At 56.7% G+C, this 22,531-nt stretch overlaps 3 protein-coding genes across 3 annotated transcripts in view; 2 read left to right on the forward strand and 1 right to left on the reverse strand.

Moving 5' to 3' along the window:
* The first annotated feature begins 245 nt into the window (after positions 1 to 245).
* PPFIA3 (PTPRF interacting protein alpha 3) lies at positions 246 to 16,144 on the forward strand. The gene is made up of 28 exons (XM_052656723.1): positions 246 to 485; positions 743 to 844; positions 1,216 to 1,380; positions 1,735 to 1,809; positions 2,274 to 2,348; positions 2,661 to 2,882; positions 3,889 to 4,035; positions 4,124 to 4,258; positions 4,823 to 4,906; positions 5,031 to 5,162; positions 5,597 to 5,659; positions 5,794 to 5,873; positions 6,153 to 6,297; positions 6,844 to 7,037; positions 8,170 to 8,392; positions 9,473 to 9,636; positions 9,755 to 9,882; positions 10,554 to 10,647; positions 11,002 to 11,083; positions 11,737 to 11,937; positions 12,609 to 12,671; positions 12,839 to 12,865; positions 13,930 to 14,105; positions 14,515 to 14,612; positions 14,812 to 14,987; positions 15,075 to 15,143; positions 15,376 to 15,547; positions 15,988 to 16,144. Exons 1-28 carry the CDS (start codon positions 246 to 248, stop codon positions 16,044 to 16,046), a joined length of 3,591 nt encoding a protein of 1,196 aa, XP_052512683.1. The 3' UTR covers positions 16,047 to 16,144.
* A 779-nt stretch (positions 16,145 to 16,923) lies between these two features.
* On the reverse strand, positions 16,924 to 20,912 carry HRC (histidine rich calcium binding protein). Its single transcript, XM_052655731.1, has 6 exons — positions 18,940 to 20,912; positions 18,794 to 18,864; positions 18,167 to 18,235; positions 17,837 to 17,891; positions 17,344 to 17,380; positions 16,924 to 17,161 (listed from the first exon to the last, which is right to left on the reverse strand). The coding sequence occupies exons 1-6, from the start codon at positions 20,705 to 20,707 to the stop codon at positions 17,125 to 17,127; spliced, it is 2,037 nt and encodes a 678-aa protein (XP_052511691.1). The 5' UTR covers positions 20,708 to 20,912; the 3' UTR covers positions 16,924 to 17,124.
* Positions 20,913 to 22,377: 1,465 nt separating this feature from the next.
* The window catches only part of TRPM4 (transient receptor potential cation channel subfamily M member 4), a 40,221-nt gene continuing 40,067 nt past the window's right edge, over positions 22,378 to 22,531 (forward strand). The window contains exon 1 of the mRNA XM_052655831.1: positions 22,378 to 22,401. Within this exon, the coding sequence (XP_052511791.1) occupies positions 22,378 to 22,401 (24 nt within the window). The remainder of the gene's footprint in view (positions 22,402 to 22,531) is intronic.

Genomic DNA, 22,531 nt, shown 5'->3' on the forward strand with positions numbered 1-22,531 from the left:
TCAGTTTCTCCAAGTGCTCTCACCCAGGTCTGGTTTCCTGAGAGCATTGGGTTTCCGTTTATCTTGCACCATGATCGGAATCGATGGGCTTCCGTTTCTGCTGTGCAGTTGCTTGGGTTGTCTAGCCTCAGTTCTCACTATGTAGTATCCCAGTGACCGTGCCTCAGTTTCGTTGCCTGCGCTTTGACGAAGCCGCTCTCGGTTCCCTGCCCCTCTCCCGGTACACGCAGGCCAGCACCGCCGCCATGATGTGCGAGGTGATGCCCACCATCAGCGAGGATGGCCGGCGGGGCTCGGCGCTGGGCCCGGACGAGGCTGGCGGCGAGCTGGAGCGCCTCATGGTCACGATGCTCACCGAGCGCGAGCGCCTGCTGGAGACGCTGCGCGAAGCGCAGGACGGGCTTGCTACGGCGCAGTTGCGGCTGCGCGAACTGGGCCACGAGAAGGACTCTTTGCAGCGCCAGCTCAGCATCGCGCTGCCCCAGGTCTGGGCGGGGCCAGGGCGGGGCCTGAGGGAGGCGGGGGCCTCTGCTCGCGATGGCAAGGGGCAGGGCGGCCGGAAGGGGCGGGACCTGACTCTTGGAAGGAGGAGGGGCTTGCCTGTGATGGGCGGGGCCTAGGTCGCTTGAAGGGGAGGGACTTGGCCGAGATGGGAGGGACTTACTAACTTCCCAGTCTTTCGGAATGAGGGAGATGGGAAAAGGATTGATCTGGTTGTACAATTCTGCTCACCACTGGACAGGAGTTTGCGGCTCTGACGAAGGAGCTGAACTTGTGTCGGGAGCAGCTACTGGAACGGGAGGAAGAAATTGCGGAGCTGAAGGCAGAGCGGAACAATACACGGGTGAGGCGTCTTGGGGGCGGGACTTAAGCGGGATGGGCGGGGCCTTGGGTATTGCAGCCTGACCCATCTTTTTATACCTTCTCTTGCCTTCCTTTCTTCTTCCTGCTTCCACAACTTGGGCGGTCTCCTCTGGCCCCCTCCTTCCTTCATGTCCCCTCCCCGATCTCCATAACCGTTCTCATTTTCTGTACCACTTCTTCCTGACCGCCCCACCACCGACCCGTTATCCCTCTCTTCTCCGGACCTGTCTCTCCACACCTCTTTACTCGGTTCCACTTCTTCCTTGTGTCTGCACCTGTCTGAATCCTCCTCCTGCACTCTGCCTCTCTGACCTTGACTCTTTTCCTTGGCCCGGTGCTCTATCCCTGTAGCTTCTCCTAGAACACCTGGAATGCCTGGTGTCCAGGCACGAGAGGTCACTGCGCATGACCGTGGTAAAGCGCCAGGCCCAGTCTCCGGGCGGGGTCTCTTCCGAGGTGGAAGTACTCAAGGCTCTAAAATCCCTCTTCGAGCATCACAAGGCCCTGGATGAGAAGGTATGAGAATAAGAGACTGCATATAGAACAGAAACCCGTGGTCGGCTGGGCTGTCTTGAATGGCAGAAATTCTGGCTGTGACTGGTTGGAAATAGCCCAAGTGGGAAGAATGATGACTGTCTTGAAATTGATTGAAACAGACTACTGCAGACTGAGACCTGATAATAGAAAAAAGTAATAAGATAGGGGTATACCAGTGGGCGAGGCTGCCCTGCTAGCTGGTTGAGGCTGCACACCTATTATAAATAGAGGAATGATAATGTCATCCTATCAGGTCCATTCCAAGGTGTTCTGCATCAGCTGTGCTTGCTCAGGTCTGATCTCCATCTCACTGGATCTTGCCCCCATCCTCAGGTCCGAGAGCGGCTGCGAATGGCGCTGGAGCGGGTGGCTGTGCTAGAGGAGGAACTGGAGCTGAGCAATCAGGAGGTGGGGGTGTAGCCAAGAAGGAGGCGGGACTAATGAACTACCAATGGGGTGGAGCTGATTGGGCGGGTCCTAGAATCTACTGGGGACAGGACTAGGGCACAGGACCAATAGGGTTGGACTGTGGAGAACCAGGTTCCTAAGGTGAAATTCACTGGGCAGGACTAAGGGGAGTAGATTCCTGCTCTGTGACAGTGAGACTAGGGTGAGAACCAGGGCTGGGGGCGGCTAAGGGAAAGAACTGACTTCGGAGGAAATGGTTGGGTGGGGTAAGTCTGGGCACAAGGAGGCTAAGGTTAAGATTAGGTTGGCTTCCTCTCTGGTGGGTGGCTAAGGAGAGATATGAGGACACAGGGCCGAAGGGTAGACTATGGAATAAGGGTAGCCCCAGCAGGACCAGAGCCAGTGGGAAGTAAAACGGGAATTCTAGGACCCCCTTCACCCTGATCTCCCTTCCCTGTTGCCAGACTCTGAGCCTTCGAGAGCAGCTGTCTAGGCGCCGGTCGGGGCTAGAGGAGCCCGGCAAGGATGGGGATGGGCAGGTAAGAGGTGGACGTCTTTCCCTCTCCTTTGCTCTTCACTGGCCCCCATGCCTGTGGTCCTACTCAGCCCCGTGACTTTGTGATGGTCCCTTTAATGTTTGGTATGATTCTCACAGACTCTAGGCCATCTGAATCCCTCAGACTCTTGCTGACCTTTGACCTCTGATTCAGGTCAGCTAGCTAAATTTGTGATCTCCATGGCCCTTAACTGATCTTTCATTCCCCCTCACCCCCATCAGCTTTCTCTTTGCATTCTATCTCTGTTACCCAATCTGAGTTCTGTGCTTTGCTTCCTCACTGCCCCCATTCCAGACTCTTGCCAATGGCCTGGGTCCTGGTGGGGATTCGAACCGGCGCACGGCGGAGCTGGAGGAGGCCCTGGAGCGGCAGCGGACGGAGGTGTGCCAGCTGCGGGAGCGCTTGGCGGTGTTGTGCCGCCAGATGAGCCAGCTGGAGGAGGAGCTGGGCACCGCCCACCGCGAGCTGGGTAAGGCCGAGGAAGCTAACGCCAAGCTCCAGCGCGACCTCAAGGAGGTGAGGCCGGAGCCCCTGCTGGGCTGCCCTCTGTCTCTCCCCCCAACCCTCCCTATTCCCCTCTTCCCATAGTTACAGAACTCATGAACCTGGATTCAGTCCACAAGGTGTGCGGATTCTTCTCTCTGAGCCTGTTTCCTCACCTGTAAAATGGGATTTATGGCCCTTGTCAGAGAGTTGGTACATGGCACATACATGGTAGTCACCCAGTATCTGGCCGTAGTTTTTATGTTACCATTGGGAAATTCTTTCCCACCTCTTGGTTGAACTCCATTGGCTGTATTTCACCCCATCCTGGCTGAAGCTCCTTGATCTCAACTCCCACGCTGCAGGGACTGCTGAGAAATGTAGGGCATGGATTCTTTAAAGCACTGAATGAGAAAGAAGAGAGAGCACTTTTGCTTTCATCATCCACTGGGGCTTTTACCTCGGATTTGAAGTGTGGATGGACCGAGAGCTTATTAGGAAGTGTGGTCTCACCACGCCAGCTTCCAGGCAGAAGTCCATCCCCCATGAGACCCTGGAACACCTTCTCTGGTTTTATAAACCTGTGCTACCCTGGGAGGTCTTGGGAGATGTTGCCTCCCAGATGGAAGGGACCTTTGTTTTCTGTGAAACCCTAGGGCATTTGCTGTGTGATTCTAAATCTGAGTTGTGCCAGAAGTTGCTGAAAAATGTAAGACTTGGGTTTTTGAGTGGGCCAAGAAGAGTGGAGACTTTCCATCCCCTGGGCCTTAGGTCATCCATATAAGCCAGTACTGTCCCAAAAGTTTATGGGAGGTGCTGTACCGCCATTTTATCTGTCAGGTGGCAGAGGGCAGGCAACGTAATGTTGCCTATTCTCAGGAGCTCTTGGCAGTTGTGGTTCCATCTTTCTGACGCCCAGATGGCAAGGGACTTCATTTCCCAGTGTACCCTGGAGTGCCTGAATTGAGGTTCTAAGCCTAGGCTACCCACAGGACCTTCTGGGAGCTGTAGTCCACGCGGTCCTTTGTCCCCTCTGCAGGCGCTGGCACAGCGGGAGGATATGGAGGAACGGATCACAACGCTAGAGAAGCGCTACTTGAGTGCCCAGCGTGAGGCCACCTCTCTGCACGACGCCAACGACAAGTTGGAAAACGAGTTGGCCAGCAAGGAGTCACTGTACCGACAGGTGGGGGCTCGGCCAGGGAGGGGCGGTAGGGGCGAGGCTGTGGCCCATATGACCAAGCTCCTCCCTTTCCCTTGTCTGTGTCCCCCAGAGTGAAGAGAAGAGCCGTCAGCTGGCCGAATGGCTGGACGACGCCAAGCAGAAGCTGCAGCAGACCCTGCAGAAGGCAGAGACCTTGCCAGAAATTGAGGCCCAGCTGGCCCAGCGCGTGGCGGCTCTCAATAAAGTGAGGGAGGCCTGAGGCGGGGCCTGGAGTCTCTGGGGCGAAGGGGAGGGGCTTAGGGGAGGCGGGGCCTAGAGTCTGGAGGGGTTGACGACCTACAGCCTGAATTCAGATAGAAAGGGCAGGGCGTGGGGTCTAGAAAGGGACGTGACTTAGAATGGGTGAAGGGCCTAGAGGTTTGGTGGGAGGTGATGTTCTCTGCTAAGTCGGTTCAGTCGTGTCCGACTGCGACCCTGTGGACTGTAGCGCCCGCCAGTTTCCTCTGTCCATGGGATTCTCCAGGCAAGAATACTGGAGTGAATTGCCATTTCCTCCTCTAGGGGATCTTCCCGACTCAGGGCTGTTTTCTAGTTTGGACTAAAAGGATAGGTGGGACCTGAACTGAGAAGGGGACAGAGCTTATAGAGAGGGCAGGGCTTGAGACTCAAGTGCGAGGTTTGGAGTTTTGTTGGGGAGGAGCCTAGAGCTCCAGGGGCGGGGCCTGGAAGCCAGCCTTGGAGGAGGTGGGGCCTGGGGCCTGACCGGGTCCTAGTGGGACAGTCAGATGCCATGGGTTCCAACTTCTAGGCTGAGGAACGTCATGGGAATTTTGAGGAGCGGCTTCGGCAGCTGGAGGCCCAGTTGGAGGAGAAGAACCAGGAGCTGCAGCGGGTGAGGGGGCTTTGAGGCTTGGAGGATGAGCCTTAGATGAGAGGGTGGGCTGAAGGGGGTGGGAGCTGGGAGCAGGGGCAGCGCTCAGGGTTCCAGCGCCTGTGCCCTGCTCTCCTCTGGGCAGGCCCGGCAGCGGGAGAAGATGAACGATGACCACAATAAGCGGCTGTCCGAGACAGTGGACAAGCTGCTGAGCGAGTCCAACGAACGACTGCAGCTTCATCTCAAGGAGCGCATGGGGGCCCTGGAGGAGAAGGTGCGCCCCAATCTAGGACTTCCATAAACTGGAATCTTGGGGCCCCAGACTTTTCCCCAAACCATTATCTGAGACCTCCTCAAATCTAGGCATCCGGAATTCAAATCTGACAGACTGCTCTATTGCTGGGACCAGCACTATTTCACCTGAACACCCTAGAGCTGAATTCTGGGGCACCTATACACTGAATTCTTGGTGTTTTTCCAAGCCTATAACCCTATGGGCCCTCAAACTCTGAATCTGCTGAAATTACACAGGATGCTGAATTCTGGGCTCCCAGGGACTCCCCCTTTTCAGCAGCATCTTCACTCCACAACCCTCTAACTCACCATTCCAGCCCATCCATTCCCCTTGGGGTCCCCTCAGGCCTGCCTCTATGCACTGGAGGCTGCTTCCAGGTTCTGGCCCCTCACTGCACCCCTGTCCCCCTACAGAACTCACTAAGCGAGGAGATTGCCAACATGAAGAAGCTTCAGGATGAGCTGCTGCTCAACAAGGTAGGGAGGAGCCTGGCAGGTGAGGGCCAGAGAAACGGAGCAGGCTTTGCTGGGGCTGGAATCAGCCTGGCTGGGAGGGACTAATCTCAGAAGGGGGCAGATTCTGACCTGGCCTCTCCAACCTCCTCCCCCAGGAGCAGCTCCTGGCTGAGATGGAGCGGATGCAGATGGAGATTGACCAGCTTCGGGGGAGGCCACCGTCGTCCTACTCCAGGTGACAGTAACTTTCCTGTGTCCATGGGGCCCCCTTGGCCAAGCACATCCCTTCTGCTTCCCAAGTCTCCCCATTCCCCTCCCTGTCCTCCTGAGACTTCCACTGGCCCCTCTTATTTTTGACCCCTGACTTCATGATCTCTGGCCCCAGACCCTTTTTTTTCTGACTTTTAACATAAGATCCTTCTTCCGGTCCTCTGACCCCAAGCCCTTCCACATGACCACTGACCTCTAGTTCCTTTTCCTGACCCCTTGGTCTCCACCCTCTCTATGCCCACAGATCTCTCCCTGGCAGTGCCCTGGAGCTCCGTTACTCTCAGGCACCCACCTTACCTTCTGGTGCCCACCTGGACCCCTATGGGGCTGGCAGTGGCCGGGCAAGCAAGAGGGGCCGCTGGTCAGGGGTCAAGGATGAGCCCTCTAAGGTCAGCAGCTGCTTCTGGGGCCTGGGCTGAGCAGGGCCTGGGAGGGCAGCAGCAGGAGGTGGTGCCCCGTATCCAGGGCTCTGGGCGGGGACTAATGGAGAAGAAAGGCTTCCTGGGCCCACACTGTCTTCTCTTCTTTCACCATCCCCACTTGCCTGGATGTCTCCTCACGTGGATGTCCTGCTGCCTGGTGAGAACTTTAGAGGAATGATGGGCTGGGAAGAGGGTTTGGGGGGCAGGTGATGTGCAAGGTGTAGAATCCTAGAATGGATGGGGCTAAGTGAAGAAAAGAATTGGGCTGTGTCAAAAGAAACAGTGGACTCAGGGGAGGTTGGTGGGGGGTGTCGGGGGGGGGGCTCAAAAAAAGGGCCCCACCAAGAGAGAAAGGTGGGCTGGGGAAACGGGACTGGACCACAGGGTGGGGGTAGTTAGTGTCAACGGATGAGGGCGGGGTCATGGAGGGTGGGAAAGGTCCAGAGCAGTGAGGGGAGACCCAGTGTCTGCCTCTGGCCCCTGTCCACCTGCCATCCTTCTGTCTCCACACAGAGACAGGAGTGGGAGAGGTCTGCCCCTGCGGGGTCCATGCCACCTCCATTCCCTGGCGAGCTGGATGGCTCAGATGAAGAGGAGGCTGAAGGGATGTTTGGAGCTGAGCTGCTGTCCCCCAGCGGGCAGGCAGATGTTCAGACACTGGCCATCATGCTTCAGGAGCAGCTGGAGGCCATCAACAAAGAGATCAAGTGAGCACTGGCCCAGTTCTCGCTCGTCCTGCCTGAGCTAAGCCCACAGCCCCTCTGGCTCTGGAGACTGATCTGAATACCTAAGCCCAACTCCTTTCCTAACCATCCTCAAGGAGTTCTCCCAGCCCAACACTATTCAGGTATCCCTGAGGAAATACCCAGAAGTCTCCTATGTGCTATTTATACATTATACACCACCCCCCCCAACAAACAGTACTCACAATTTCCCAAAAATACCCAAGAGTGCATCCTCAGATACCAAAAATCACAATCCAATCCATCAAGAGTCCTCCATTATATCATGGCTTTCCTGACTTCAAGCAACCTTTACCCAGAGACTCCCGGTACCCTAAGAATCTCAACACAAGGTCCCCAATCCAAAACACCTGAACCTCGACTCTAGATAACAAGAATTTTTACCTGATATAACAAAAATCCTCAGTTTATTTAGACTCCCCCATCACATAAGGTCTACTTGGATTCCCCAGCAATTGCCCTACTTAGCAATTCTCTGATAACACACTTTGCATGGGCCCCAGCAAACATATCAACCTGACTACCGTCTTCCATTCCAGCTCGTTCTGACTGGAGATATTGACTCTCACCAAATGTCTCTATGACCTTCCCAGATCCCAGATTGACTGCAGAGTCCCTGATCTCAGCCTTCTCTTGTTATGAGCTTGCTCTTTCTACCCTCCTTAGAACTTTATCTCTTGCCCACGGTCATCCATTTATGATTTTCCAGAGCCACTTGAGCATCATCAGGGTCATCCTGAGGCACACTCTGGTCATCCTGTCATCCCTAATCTTTCCATAGCCTCCAGAGCCTAACATGATCCCTTGACTCCCTTTGAAACTGTGAGGCCATCAGGGATCCACCAAGACCTCATTGTGCCTTCTCCAGAATTATTTTTGCTCCACCAAGCCTTCCTGGTCCACTGGGATCCCCAGACTCCTTTTGGACGTGTAGTGCAGCATTGGGATCTTAGTTCCCCAACCAGGGATTGAACCTGGATCCTCTGCATTGGAACCATGGAGTCTTAGCTTCTGGACCACCAAGAAGTCTCCCCAGGCTCCCTCTCCTATTGCCTGCCTCAGTCCTCTCATCCCATCTCCCCATTTCCCTCCTCAGGTTAATCCAAGAGGAGAAGGAGACAACAGAGCAAAGAGCAGAAGAGCTGGAGAGCCGGGTGTCAGGCTCTGGCCTGGACTCACTGGGCCGCTACCGCAGTAGCTGCTCACTGCCCCCCTCCCTCACCACCTCTACCCTCGCCAGCCCCTCCCCTCCCAGCTCTGGCCACTCAACACCCCGTCTGGCACCCCCCAGCCCTGCCCGTGAGGGCACCGACAAAGCTGTGAGTATTCTTAAGTCTCCTCAGCTTGGTGGTGGTGGTGGCGGTGGAGGGAGGTCATAAACAGGGCTCCCTAACAAACAGCAACAATAACCATCACACCAATGTTAGCAACCTTAGCTTCCCCTAAAAGCTCAACTCAAAGGGCAAAGGAGGACTTCCCTGGTGGTCCAGTGGTTGGGAATTTGCCTGCCAGTGCAGGGGACACAGATTCGATCCCTTCTCCAGGAAGATTTCACATGCTGGGGGAAGGCTAAGCCCGTGCACCACTATTGAGCCTGGGCTCCAGAGCCCATGCGCCACAACAAGAGAAACGACTGCAATGAGAAGCTCGTGCACTGCAGCTAAAGAGTAGCCTGTGCTCACTGCAACTAGAGAAAGCATATGCACAGCAATGAAGACCCAGGGCAGCTAAAAATAATTTTTAAAATTTAAAAAAGGGGAGCAAAGGGGAGGCTGAGTCACTAGATTCCTGAACCCTAACGTGTACTTTAGTCAGATCTGATTTACTTTTACCTACTTTATGCATTAAATTTCTGCATAGGATTTTTATTTTTAATTTTTTTGGCCGTGTCATGCAGCTTGCTGGATTTTAGTTCTCCAACCAGGGATCAGACCCTGGGCTCCAGCAGTGAGAGCACCAAGTCTTAACCACTCAACCACTGGATACAGAATATATATATATATATATATAGTCTGTGACTAAATGTACATTTGAGAACTACCATAATGGCCTCAGAATTGACCTTAGAGACGGGCACAAGAGCTATAACCCTGTTTTATTGCCTTAAACTCAGCTTTCCTATTGTCAGAACTTGTAACTCATTAGATTTCCTTGAAACTGAGCAGATCCCACTCCTGACACCAGAAGCTAAGACAGTAGAAATATGGGCTCATCAAGCTCCAGAGAGACTGAAGTTATTGCCTTTGTATTTCTGCAATTCACTCCCACTTAATCTAGCCTATCTTTAGAAGTGATAGTCCAAATCAGGGGTATCCTAGACACCTGGCATACCTCCCAACTAATGAGGAGCCCCCAACATGATCCCTCCGACTCAGTGTAGCAACTCTGCCTGTCTACAGAATCATGTCCCTAAGGAGGAAGCTGTGGCTCCCCGAGGGGAGGGGCCAGCAATCCCAGGAGACACCCCACCTCCCACTCCTCGCTCTGCCCGCCTTGAGAGAATGACGCAAGCCTTGGCACTGCAGGCGGGATCCCTGGAGGATGGAGGGCCATCACGGGGAAGGTCAGTAAGAATAAGGGACGAGACAGGGAGGGACTTGCTTGGGAGGAGGAGATGGGAGTGGACAAAGACTTGGAACCTACCAGATGGGATCTAGCTTCACTCTGTCCTGCTCACCCAGTGAGGGCACCCCAGATTCCCTGCACAAAGCTCCCAAGAAGAAGAGCATCAAGTCATCCATAGGCCGTCTCTTTGGCAAGAAGGAGAAGGGGAGGATGGGACCACCAGGTCGGGACAGCTCTTCTCTGGGTGAGTCCCCTGATTTCCTCTCCCTTTCTTTATTCCTTCCTTCCTCCTTCTTTACATATTCACTTGACATACAATCCTGTCTGCAATCATTTGGTAATGCATTTTGAGCACTGGAACCTTGGCAGAAGTTGAGGGGAGAAGGGGCAAGATGGGCACTCTGAGGCCTGCCTGAGTGATGGTTGGACAAATGAATTTGTTATTTCATTTACCTGTTTTTGGTTTTTTGTTTTTTTTTTAAATAGAGAGGAGCTTGCTTGTCTGACTTGTGAAATCCAAGTTAGTCAAATTTTCAGGAATTTTATGAGCTGCTTTGACATCACATTCGGTAGCCTGAAATTGGTGGGATTATTTACACCATGGAAACTGGCAAATACTACCAATCAGGAAATACCTTTTCTTCCCCAGGGAGTCAGTTGTTAAGAATTTAGCAGCATACCACTGCCACCTTACCAAGGCCAGTCTAGTGAATCAGCTCTATTTGGGGGATTTCTCCAATTCTTTGCCTAGGAGGTGACATTGGTTCCTGTGTGGTTTTATCACTCCCTCTGTGTGGCCTCATTTACTAATCCCTCTGGGCCTCTGCTTTCCTGGCATCCTTCTCAACCCCCCAGCATCAAAGATTCTGCCTCCCCTCTGAGACTCTCCAAATTTTGGCCCCTCCCTGCCTCCAGCTGGAACACCCTCAGACGAGACACTGGCCACTGACCCTCTGGGGCTAGCCAAGCTGACGGGCCCAGGAGATAAGGACCGAAGGAACAAGAGGAAGTGAGTGTGGGTGTGTGGTATGTGTGCGGGGGAGGGTTGGTCATAAGTAAGAAAATTCTGGGAAGGGGCGTCCGAGATCCTGAGCTTGCTTGGAAATTTGGGAACTCCTAGAGGGTTGGTTTTTTTTCCCCTCCTCTTTTCATTTGTTTGGTGTGTGTGTACATGTGTGTCGGGGGAGGGGGATTACAAAGAATCACAGGTATTTGGCTTTTTTTTTAACCTTCTGCCATGTTTTCTACATTCATAAAAGTTGTTTTTGTGGACGGGGCAGGGGAGCAGTTGGCGAAGGGAGCTATCCGAGAGGGCTAGGTGTCTCTACCCCTGAGACCTCCTGCCATGGCGCTCTCTCTTCAGGCATGAACTTCTGGAAGAGGCCTGCCGTCAGGGCCTGCCTTTTGCTGCTTGGGATGGGCCCACTGTGGTCTCCTGGCTAGAGGTACTGGGGTCCAGAAATGTCCTGACTCTTCATCCCCAATCCCTCTGAGAACCCCACAGTCAGGGCTGGCTGACCCTGTGCCATCCTCCTGGCCCAGAGGTGTCGGGGGAAGGGAGCTGGGGGTTGAGGCCCTGGGAGGGGTCGGGTTTCTTGTGGACCTTCCTGTTGCTTTTTTTTCCTTCTCCCCTCACCCCTCACCATGCCCATCTTGGTCCTATTGTCTCTCTCTCTGTGTCTTCCCATGCCTCTGTCTCTGGGATTCTCTTTCTCTATTTTTCTCCCTCTCCTCATCTCTGTGTTTTTGTCATTCCCCGTTTTTCTTCCCGTGTCTCTCTCTCAATGTGCTTTGCTTCTTTCTCTCCGCCTCTCTGCCTCTCATCTCTGTCCCCATCTCTCTTTCCCCTCTGACCCTGGGCTCACCCTTCTCTGACTGTCCTTTGTCTCTTTGTGTCTCCCTCTGACTCTTGATGTCTTTGCCTCACTGCTAATTTCCTCATTTCTTTCTGTTTCTCCCCCACTTGCCTTTCCCCACCTCTCGGTCTCCCTCTCCCCCTTTCTTTCTGTCCTTCTCCCATTTCTCCTGTGATATATCTCTGTCTCTCTGTCTCTCTGTCTCATGTCCACCCCTTCCTCCCTTTCTCCCTCTGGTCCAGCTGTGGGTAGGCATGCCTGCATGGTATGTGGCCGCCTGCCGGGCCAATGTCAAGAGTGGTGCCATCATGGCCAACTTGTCAGACACGGAGATCCAGCGCGAGATCGGCATCAGCAACCCACTGCACCGGCTCAAGCTGCGCCTTGCCATCCAGGAGATGGTCTCACTCACCTCACCCTCTGCTCCTGCCTCCTCTCGCACCGTGAGTGTCCAGGGCCAATCCCAGCCCCCGCTGGAGTAGCCAATCCTCAGAGTAGTAGCCAATCCTGAGTACTGTCTTCGGGGTAGCCAATCCTGAGTCCGCTCATTCTAGCTCTGTCTTGTCAGATATACCCTGCTCCGCAGTCTCTCACCTGAATTATCTCTGAGGGTGGGACACCCTTCAGGCCTCCCTGCCTCCCCTCTACTTCCAACCCTCAGTCTGTCTTACACACTGCAGCAGAAAGATCCTACCCCGGAGAAAAACCCCAGTTCATATGGTTCTCTACAAGTCCCACAATGAGGGGCCCCTTCGCCAGCTCCTTTTCTACTCTGCTCCTTGACACTTGCTGGTCCCTTTTCTTGGAGCACCGCTCCCTGTTTTTTACCTCCGAGCTGGCTCCTGCGCATCCCTGAGGTCTCAGCTCAAATGTCACCACCTCCAAGAGGCCTCCCTAACTCAACAGCTAAACTAGTCCCCACCACCATCATACACGAACACCTTTTTTTTTTTTTTAACCCCATGGCATTTACTGCCTTCTAACATTTTATCATTTTGTTCCATACAGAAAATTATGTGTTCCCATGCCTAATTCGGCTCCTCCAGGAGCACGACTCTCTTCCCCTCCCCTGTCCAGCTCTTTCCCAACCTCCATAACACCTCTTGCCCCTCAGTCCACAGGAAACGTGTGGATGACACACGAGGAGATGGAGTCCCTTACCGCGACGACCAAGCCTGTGAGTGCCCCCTGCCCGTGGCCTTGGGGGTGGCACTAACTTTCCCTGGGCAGGGGCCGGGTGGCGGGTGAGTCTGTGGCTGTCTGTCCGTCCGTTCGTCCTTTCCGCCCTCCTCCGCCTGCCCCTTAACCCACCCCTTCTCTCCGCTCTTCCCACTAACTGGTCAGGAGACCAAGGAGATCAGCTGGGAGCAGGTAGGGGGCGCGGGGCGGGTCGCGGGCGCATGAACAGGCTGTGCACGCTGCATGGACGCCCCTCCTTCTCCGAGCCCCGCCCCGCCCCGCCCCTCGCCGGAGCATTCCATCCTCACCGCGGGGGGGCGCTGGCGGAGCTCTGCTCAGGGCTGTCACTGTGACTTGGTGGGCTGGTGTAGAAGCCCGACTGTTCCGTTGTCAGTGGTGCACGGGTCATCCCATTATGGTTGGTTGCGCGGGCTCCAGGGGCTGTTTCATTGCTGTAACTAGAGGGAAACGCTGAGCGGCTCTTTGCCCTAGGCAGAGGGAAGTGGGGCTGTTCCATACTGGGGCAAAAGGGAAAGCATTTGGGGCGGGGTTGTGGGTGGGCAGGGTACATCAGGCTGAGAAGAAGTTGGGTAGAAGGAGGTACATTTTATTCTCAAGAGGGCGAGAGGTATGAACTCACCAAAGGTACAGGAGCTATGTTGGGTCTTTGTTTCCAATAGCCCGAGGTATGGACTGTTTCCTCATGCTGGGAGGAGTGAAGGACTTGGGGGTGGATCCAGAATATTGTCCTGGGCCAGATGTAGCATCGGGCTAGTATTTTGGGGACAGCGCAAGAGTGGTAGATGAATCCGTTATCCTTTGTTGGGGAGGGAGCTACGCTGGAAGAATCTGTTGTGCGGACTTGGAGGAGTAGTGATATTGGACTGATCAATTGTTCTGACTTGGGACGATGCTAGACTAGTACTTCTTAAATGTACTGTTCAGATCACCTGAGGCTCTTGTAAGAATGAGGATTTCGATTCAGTTGCCTAGGGTCTGAGATTCCGCAATTTCAGCAAGTTCGCAAGTGATGATGATGCTTTGAGTAGACAAGGGCCTGTGTTGTCATTATGAAGGAGAAGAAAACAGTTTTGAATAGCCCGTTGTCCTGAGCAGAGACTGGCCATTGTCCTGCTATGGGATAGAGAAAGAACAACCTTGGATTTCGGAGAGAGAGGGTTGGACTGTACCCCTTCGTACACACATGCGAAGGGGTCAGAAGGCCTGACTGCTCCCCCACCTGCCCATGGCCCCAGATCCTGGCATATGGCGACATGAACCACGAATGGGTGGGGAACGACTGGCTGCCCAGCCTGGGGCTGCCCCAGTACCGCAGCTACTTCATGGAGTCGCTGGTGGATGCCCGAATGTTAGATCACCTTAACAAGAAGGAACTCCGGGGCCAGCTCAAGATGGTGGACAGCTTTCACAGGTGAGGTTGCCTGGCCCGTGGCGACAGTCCAAGTGGGGGAAGCCCCCACTTCTAGAGTCTTTGGCAACTAGGACCAGTGATGTGGGAATTAATTCATCTTGGACTATCTTTGGTCCTTTAGCATGGATTGTTAGGAAATCCAGATTCCTGTGCCCCTTCCACCCATTAAGGTGATCCAATAGGAATAGTCCAAGTCCTGAGACAGCCTGGCTAGCTGACCCCATACTCCTTACAGGCTGGCTAACAGGAACTGCTTTGTAAAAAATATCCCGGCTCCTGGGATGGTCAGCAATCGATAGAACAGATCCAGTGGAGCAATTCCCCAGCCTCCAGAAAACCACAAGCAACAGGGAAAACAGTCACTGGGGTTGTGGGGCTCTTCTGTGACTCCGCTATCTTTGCTACTCAGGGTGAGCCTGCATTATGGGATCATGTGCCTGAAACGGCTCAACTATGACAGGAAGGACTTGGAGCGGAGGCGGGAAGAGAGTCAGACCCAGATCCGAGGTGAGTAGAAAAGTATGAGTCCAGCTGGGAGCCATGTGGAGGGGTTTGGGACAGGGTTGGAGGAGGCATAAATAGGGAAGGGGAGGGAGGCCAGGGGAGACGGGGTGGAGACAGGAAGAGGAAATGGGGTTGGAGATACAGGATAAATGAAGGGCCAGGCCCCAGGAAGGGTGCAACTGAGGGTCCCTTCCATCCCCAGACGTGATGGTGTGGTCCAATGAGCGGGTCATGGGTTGGGTGTCCGGGCTGGGCCTGAAGGAATTCGCCACGAACCTCACGGAGAGCGGGGTGCACGGGGCACTGCTCGCCCTGGACGAGACCTTCGACTACTCCGACCTGGCCTTGCTTCTGCAGATCCCCACGCAAAATGCACAGGTGAGCTGCCGCTGAGCCCGGGGCACACTGAGCATCCCCATCTTGCAGACTACACGCTGCAGCCTCTTACCCACCTCTCCCCTGCAGGCCCGGCAGCTCTTGGAAAAGGAATTCAGCAACCTCATTTCCTTGGGCACAGACAGGCGGCTGGATGAGGTGGGCGCAGCAGCAGCAAGCGTAGGGGACTCCACTCTCCCAGCTGCCCCTCTAGACTCGCAGCTAAAGGGGTGGGGCTTGACTTGCCCAAGGAGTCGCGGTTGGAGACGGTGCCAGGGAAGGGGCGGGGCTAAAGGAGCGGAGGGAGCCGGAGAGGGGTGGGGTCAAAAGGAGGAGTGGAGTGGGAACGCGGCCCTAGTCCTTCACCAGCTGGCTGCACCCCTATACCTAGGACAGTGCCAAGTCCTTCAGCCGCTCCCCATCCTGGCGGAAGATGTTCCGAGAGAAGGACCTCCGAGGCGTAACCCCCGACTCAGCTGAGATGTTGCCCCCCAACTTTCGTTCGGCCGCAGCAGGGGCTCTGGGCTCGCCGGGGCTCCCTCTCCGCAAGCTGCAGCCGGAAGGTGGGCGGATACTAAATGGGACAGCCTCTGCTCCCCTCCCCTTCTTAGGTGTCGGGGGAGAGACCATCTCCACATTCCACCAGCCTTCCCGAGTTCTGAAATGGTCTAGTCCCTTTTTCCCCACCCACGACAAATGGACCGCTCCAACCCTCCCCAGGGTGTGGAATGGATTAATCCTATCATACCCCGTTTTCCAGGGTGGGAAATGAACTCGTCCAGTGTCACCTGGGGCATTTTGAAGGAATCTGAGGCTTTGAGAAAGGAATGGAAACTGACTTGGAGGGAGTCGTTGGCTTCTAGGGAGGGGAAATCCAAGGGAGGACGCTTGGGTGGAGGAGGAACTGGGCGGGTGTGTGTGTGTGTGTGAGCGCGCTTTACTGAACCAATGCTCACTGGGCGGGTGTGTGTGTGTGCTGAACCAACGGTCATTCTTCCTCCAGGCCAGACTTCTGGGAGTTCCCGGGCAGATGGCGTTTCTGTCCGGACCTATTCCTGCTAGTGTAGGCTTCCAGGTGAGGACCATACTGGGCGATCTTGGGGATCGGGGCGGCACAGTGGATCTTCACGCCTGGCGTCAATGCAGGTGACCTCACTCGGACGGAAGAACCTTTCAGAGGCTGGGCTGCTCCCTCTCCTGCCCACAGTATGGTCTCGCCGGGGAGAGTGTACTGGGGAGCTCGCGCCGCGGACTGGACCATCTGTACAGACGAAAGGGGGATGCTGGTCCCCGCCTCACAAATGGACTGGGCCTGGACCAAACCACATGCACTGGACTGAGAGGGGGGAAGAAGAGGGCAGGAAGAAATCCCGCCCCAAACTTCCGCCTCCCTTTCCTCTACTTTGTAATTTATTGATCAGTTTCCGATGGGAGATGGGTGCCCTTTCCCCGCGGGAAGGGGGCGGGGCTTCCCTCCCGGGCCGCATGCGGGGAGAGGCTGACCCCTCCTCTTTCTTCTCAGTTGCGGGGCCCAAGTCTTCCTTCTTCGTCCGAAAGGAGGGGAGGGGGGACTCGCTGCTAAAAGCCTCGCCCCTTGTGCCACTCAGCCCCGCCCCGCCGCGTCCCGTCGCTGGTGCCTGGGGTCAGCTGCGGGCGGGGTTCCCTCTCTCTCCCCAGTGTCTCGTGTCCCCGAGGCCCCTCCGCCCCCCGTGCTGTGGCCGTGTCCGTGCCCCGGGGGTACGGGGTGCAGAACTGCGCTCCCCGTTCCGCTCCGGCTCCGGGGTTTGCATGGGAGAATCCTCTTTCCATGATGCCACTGGGCGACGTGGCGTGGGGGGAGGAAGGACGGTGGGGGAGCCCTCGCCCCTAACTCTTGGTCGGCCTCCCTGCCCCAGGCGTCACTCAGTGATCACGGGTAAAGAGAACTGTTTCAAAAAGCTCCCGTGTTGACTGATTTATTTATCAGGACCTAGTAAACCAAACACCTCGAGGAGTTCAGGCCTCTTCTCCCTCAAACCCACAACCCCACGCCTGACAGTGAGGTCTCGGGGAGCACGTTTATTCAGAGAAATAAATATGGCTCGTGGAAAGGGTTTGGAGGGCCAAGGAGGTATGTCTGCGCCGCAGCCGCGAGGCTGGGTCAGGGTTCCGGAGTTTCCAGCATGTCTGCCAGGGCTCTGGAGAGAAGGACGCAGAGATTGGACAGTCGAAGTGTCCCTAGCTCACCCCAGGGCGCTTAGAGGTCCTTAACCTGCCCATTTCACCAAGGGGGAAATAGAATCCCAGAGTTGTCCAGTAATTCATAGCGGGACAGCACCTTTCTAAAGGAGCCCTCACACTTTCCCTTCCACATACTTACTGGTACAGGGACGAGGAGAAATAGTCGACGTAGCTTCCTGTGGGAGAGAAGAGGCTTGAGGGGTACATCACGGGTGAATTTGGGGGTCACTTTTCACTCAGTCCAGGATCAGGACTAGCTCCGCCCCCCCCTTTCTGGGTTCCTTCTCCCAAATTAATTCCTTCTTCCGGGACACCTTTGAAGGGCCCACTCCTTCCCCTCGTGCTTCAGGAGCCCCATTCTTGCTTTGGCCCCACCCTCTCGGTTCTAGGCTCGCCCTTCAATCCTCTAGGCAATCCTAACCCCTTTAGTTTTGGCATCTCTCCCCAACCTTCCCTCTGTGCGGGCCCCACCCCTCAGTGCTCCTCCCATTCCTGTCAAAGATGCCCAGCCTCGGCCACGCCTCCCCACATGGCCACGCCCTACAGCCTTCCGGTCCCCTCCTCGAGTTGGCTCCGCCCCCGCTAGGCCCCGCCCCTTCACCGGGTTCCTCCTGGGCCCCGCCCATGCTCACCCGGTGAGCAGAGAGTTTCGCAGACCAGCGGGCAGAGATAGCAGAACTGACAGTGCTGGGGGTGAGGATACGGAGAGAGAGAGGTAGGAGGCGGTCAGGGGCGGGGTCGGGATGGGGCGTGGGCAGCACGAGGGCAGGAGACTAGCTGTGGAGACTAGCTAGGTGGAGCTTAAGGTCAGAGGTAGGAAGAGGTTTGGAGTCCAGGCTACATCAAGAATAAGGGGTTAGGTCGGTTTGAGGGCAGAGGGCAGGATTTGGGGCTGGGGGTGCTCAGCTGGTCCCGGGCCACCCTGAGCCTGGGAGGGTCTTTGGGTCTGGAAGAAGTCTCACCTGGCACTGGTCGCAATGCTCTCCCATGTTCTCCTCGTCACAGTGACAGTTCTCACATTCAGTGCATCGCTGGGGACCAGAGGAACCAGGTTAGACGGAGATGTTTGGGAGCCATCCACCAGTCCTCCGCCCTGCCGGCTGGACGTTTCCCCAACTTCTCAGCCTCCTCACCTCCAGCACTGAGCTCAGTTATCTTCCCCCAACCTGCTTTCCACCCTCTCATTTCCCCATTGCCAGGTGCCACGACACCACCTTGTTACTGTGGGCTGAACGTTCGGGTAGTCTCTTCACCACCTCCCTCCCTGCTCACCGTCTCCAGTCCTGTCCCACCTCCCCCCACCCCCACCATCACCCCCGGCTCTGCCCTGCACCCTCCTCCCTGTCCTCGGGTCTGCAAGTGCAGCTCAGGCCTCAACCTCCCACTCTTGGACCGTTGTCCCAGCCCCTCCTCCCCAGCCTCCTGGCCTCCAGTCTGCCCACCCCCCCCCCCCCGGTGGCCCCAGAAGTGTCTTTGTTCACTCAGAACTGTCCCTGATTCTCCTTGCTCACGACCCTCCCCAGGCACACCAGAGCCCTGGACCAAAGTCTAGAAACAGCTTGGTGGGTGGATCTGGGTTGCGGACATACGTTGCAGAAGGAGCAGTACCCGCACAGGGACCCTGGCTGGTAGTTCCCATACTCCGGGGCATCCTGCTGACCTGTGGGGACAAGAGGGCAGCAGTGACCCAGGCTGACTCCGCCCCTCCCCACCCCCAACCAGTCAGATCACTTACCCGTGTCCTCGCCACTCTCCTCCTCACTGGAGGCACCTCCAGACACCTCCTTCCGGGTCAGCGGGTTGGGGATGATGGTGAAGGGGAGTTCATCTTCTTCGAGCCCTGCCTCCTCTTCGTCTTCCTCCTGGTGGTCTTGGTTCAGTGGGACCCAAACCTCAGCTCTCTCTTCTCTCTTTTCCTCCTTCTCTTCCTCCTCCTCCTCTTCCTCCTCCTCCTGGCTCAGGCTGAGGCCATGCCCTTCCTCCTCGTCTTCTTCATCCTCCTGGTCATCCAGGCTGCCACGGCGGGTGCCTTCTCCTCCCTCCACTGAACCTTCGTTGGCTTCTTCACGGGAGCTGTGATCCTCTTCCTTCTCTTCCTCGTCCTCCTCAGAATCGCTCTCCTTTAAGTGGCTTCTATCCTTCACCCCCATGTGTTCTGGGGACCGGTGGCTCATCTCTTCCCTGATGGACCCTCTGTGGCCAGTCCCCTCATCTCTGTGGTCTTGCTGCCTGTGGCTGGGAGCCTGGTGGCCAAGCCTGGCAGAGATGTCCTCATCTTCCTCCTTGGGGACTCCATGGTGGTCATGGCCAGGGACTGCTGTTTTATAATCTTCCGGGAAGTCCTCCTCCTTAGCGCTCTTGTGGCCTTGGGGTTGGGGGCTTGCAACATGGTGGCTGAACTTGACTGTGATCTCGTCCTCTTCCTCCTCGTCTCCAAGGCCATGGTGGGTATGTCTGGGGCCCTGGTGCCAGTGCTCCATGGACACATCCTCATCCTCGTCTTCCTTGTTGCCACCATGATGGTGGTGATGTTCCTCTGAGTCATCGTCATCCTCCTCCTCCCCATGATCTCGGTGCCTGTGGACTTGATGTCTGTGCTCAGTGTAGACAATATCATCGTCCTCTTCATCATCATCATCTTCTTCTTCTTCTTCTTTGTGGCCCCCGTATCTGTGGCTGGGGCCATGGTGGTGATGTTCCTCTGAGTCATCTTCATCCTCCTCCTCCCCGTGATCTCGGTGCCTGTGGACTTGATGTCTGCGCTCGGTGGAGACAGCATCATCGCCGTCATCGTCTTCTTCGTGGCCCCCATGTCTGTGGCTGGGGCCATGGCCGCGGTCATGTTCCTCTGAGCCGTCTTTGTCCTTCTGCTCCCCGCGGTCCTGGCGTCTGTGGACCTGCTGTCCATACTCAGTGGAGACATTCTCCTCTTCCTCGTCTTCATCTTCCTCTTCTCTGTGGCCTCGGTGGGCCTGCCTGACGACGTGATGATGGTGATGCTCACTGGACACAACTTCCTCCTCCTCCTCGTCTTGATGGCTCTGGCTCTCGTGGCTGGGGAAGTGGTCCCCGCGCTCAGCTGAATCATCCGCGTCTTCTTTTCTGTGGTGTCTGTGTCTGTGGGCCTGCTGAGCATGCTCGGGGTACTCCTCCTCGTCAGAGACGTTCTCATCTCCCACCTCGCGGCCTTGGTACCTATGGCCTTGGGATTCTCTGGAGACATCTTCGTCCTCTTCTCCGTGGTCTCCGTGGCCCCAGAAATGGTGCCCACTGTCTGTGGAAACATCCCTGTTCTCATCTCCATGGCCTCCGTGGCTGTGCGTGGGGTGGTCAGACTTGCCCGACACGTCCTCTGAGGGCCCGGAAGCTCCTGCATGGTCGTCCCAGTTGCTGGGGCCGGGTCCAGCCCCTCTCAGCTGCTGGGTCATGGCGGGGGGGAGGAGCAGGCTGGCCACTGCGGCCCAGAGGACAGAAGCGTGCAGCCATGGCCCGCAGAGGCCCATGGGGACAGACGGGCAGCGGAGCTGCTCCCAGGGCTGGCTCCCACTGCGACTGTGGCTGCGAGGATGGATGTTGGGCTCCTTGTCCCTTTGGGGCTCCTTCCCTTTCTGGCTCCGTGTGTCGTTCCTTTGCTGTGTCCCTCCCCGTCTCTGCCCTCTGGCCCTCACAGTCAGCCTCTGGACACCCCTCTGAGGCTGTCTTCAGAGTCCCCTGACCCCCCTCACAGGCCCTCCTTCCCACTTCCCAGCCAATAGGGTCTCTCTCCTCCCCTTTCTGTGGCTAAATTTACTCTGGGCCCTGAGTTATTCTGGGTCAGTCCCCTCCCTCCCCTCCCCTCCTGCACCTCCTCCTCTCAGCTGGGTAGGGGGTGAATGAAGGGGTCTCTCTTTGGCCAGGAGAGAGGAGTTGAGGGTCTCTGACTTTGGGCTGCCAACGCGTTCATGTTTGGCAGCTGCCAAGACAGTGGCTAGATTTTTAGTCGGCCAGTGTCGGGGAGCCTGGACCCCGGGGGAGGGGAGCAGGAGGGATGTATGTGAAGGGAGAGACCCCTGCCAAGGAAGGACTGGGGGGTTAGATTCCCGGGAGTTTCTGGCCAGAATGGGCTGCTCTGCTGAAATGGTGGATGCCAGCATGGAGGCCCTGGCGAGGGGTGAGAGGCATTCTGCTGCAGCACACATACCCGTGACCTCCTGTCCCTGGGACTCAGATCTGGGGGCAGGGGATGGGGCCAGGCCAGGGCTATAAATGTGGCGCAGGGGGGCGGGGGGCTCAGGTTACCCGGGCGGCCACAGCTGTCCCTGTCACAGAGCTGGCAGGGGATACGCGGCCCTGCCCGTTCGCCTACCCACACCTCCCACTGCTCACCCCAGCACTGCTGCTCAGCTCTTTGGGGCCCCAGCCTTCTTCACGGTCTCCCTCTCTCCACCGTTGTTTCCTGCTCTCCCAGGACCCCTGTCCTCCATCCTGAGGATTCCGTCCCCTTCTTCTCACTCTTGAGTGTGTCTGTGTGCACACTACCCCCCCTTATCCGAGCCTTTCTCACTGTCTCTTTGGGTCAGTGTAGCCCTCCACCCATCCAGTTCTCTGCCCCCACCTAAGTCTTTGTGTCCCCCCAACACTTTGTCAGTGTGGTCAGTGGACCCTCCCCCTCATCGCTGGCATTTCCTCTCTGCGCCCCGAACTCCTCTCTCTGACCTCTGTCCCCCCTCTCTTGGACTCTGTCTCTCACTCTCTGGGTCCCCGGCCCCCTCTCTCTGGTCCCCGGCCCCCTCTCTCTGGTCCCCGGCCCCCTCTCTCTGGTCCCCGACCCCCTCTCTCTGGTCCCCGGCTCCCTCTCTCTGGTCCCCGGCCCCCTCTCTCTGGTCCCCGACCCCCTCTCTCTGGTCCCCGGCCCCCTCTCTCTGGTCCCCGGCCCCCTCTCTCTGGTCCCCGACCCCCTCTCTCTGGTCCCCGACCCCCTCTCTCTGGTCCCTGACCCCCTTCCCCGGGTCCTGTTCCAGCCTCGGCCCCGCCTCCCGCTCTACGCCTCCCCTGTGCTCCCCGCCCCGCAGACCTGGTCCCGCCCCGGGCTGGGCGGGGAGGCGGCGGATCCGGTCTGTCCCGGGCGCGCCTAGAGCCCCGGGTTGGTGCAGGGGCTGCGGGCTGCCAGATAGGTCGCGGTGCCCGCGGCAGCATGGTGGGTGCGGAGAAGCAGCAGGTACAGCGTCGGACCCGGGTCTGCGGGAACAGGGAGCCTGGGCCGGGCCTCCTTGCTCGCAGGGAGGAGGGCGCTTGAGACCTGGATTCTTGGGTCAGACAAAGGAGGGCGGGGGGCGGGGGGGATTGCT

Source organism: Budorcas taxicolor, chromosome 18 (genome assembly GCF_023091745.1).
Source record: "Budorcas taxicolor isolate Tak-1 chromosome 18, Takin1.1, whole genome shotgun sequence".
Classification (NCBI taxonomy): Eukaryota; Metazoa; Chordata; class Mammalia; order Artiodactyla; family Bovidae; genus Budorcas; species Budorcas taxicolor.

Bases quoted from the DNA above. Each gene is read 5' to 3' on its own strand.
- HRC (XM_052655731.1), bottom strand. From the start codon at position 20,707: ATGGGCCTCTGCGGGCCATGGCTGCACGCTTCTGTCCTCTGGGCCGCA. The intron at 18,236-18,793 runs GTATGTCCGCAA...TCTGGTCCCCAG, and splicing joins GGTACTGCTCCTTCTGCAAC to CGATGCACTGAATGTGAGAA. The intron at 17,892-18,166 runs GTGAGACTTCTT...CCTCACCCCCAG, and splicing joins AGCATTGCGACCAGTGCCAG to CACTGTCAGTTCTGCTATCT.
- PPFIA3 (XM_052656723.1), top strand. From the start codon at position 246: ATGATGTGCGAGGTGATGCCCACCATCAGCGAGGATGGCCGGCGGGGC. The intron at 1,381-1,734 runs GTATGAGAATAA...CCCCATCCTCAG, and splicing joins ACAAGGCCCTGGATGAGAAG to GTCCGAGAGCGGCTGCGAAT. The intron at 9,883-10,553 runs GTGAGTCCCCTG...CCCTGCCTCCAG, and splicing joins TCGGGACAGCTCTTCTCTGG to CTGGAACACCCTCAGACGAG.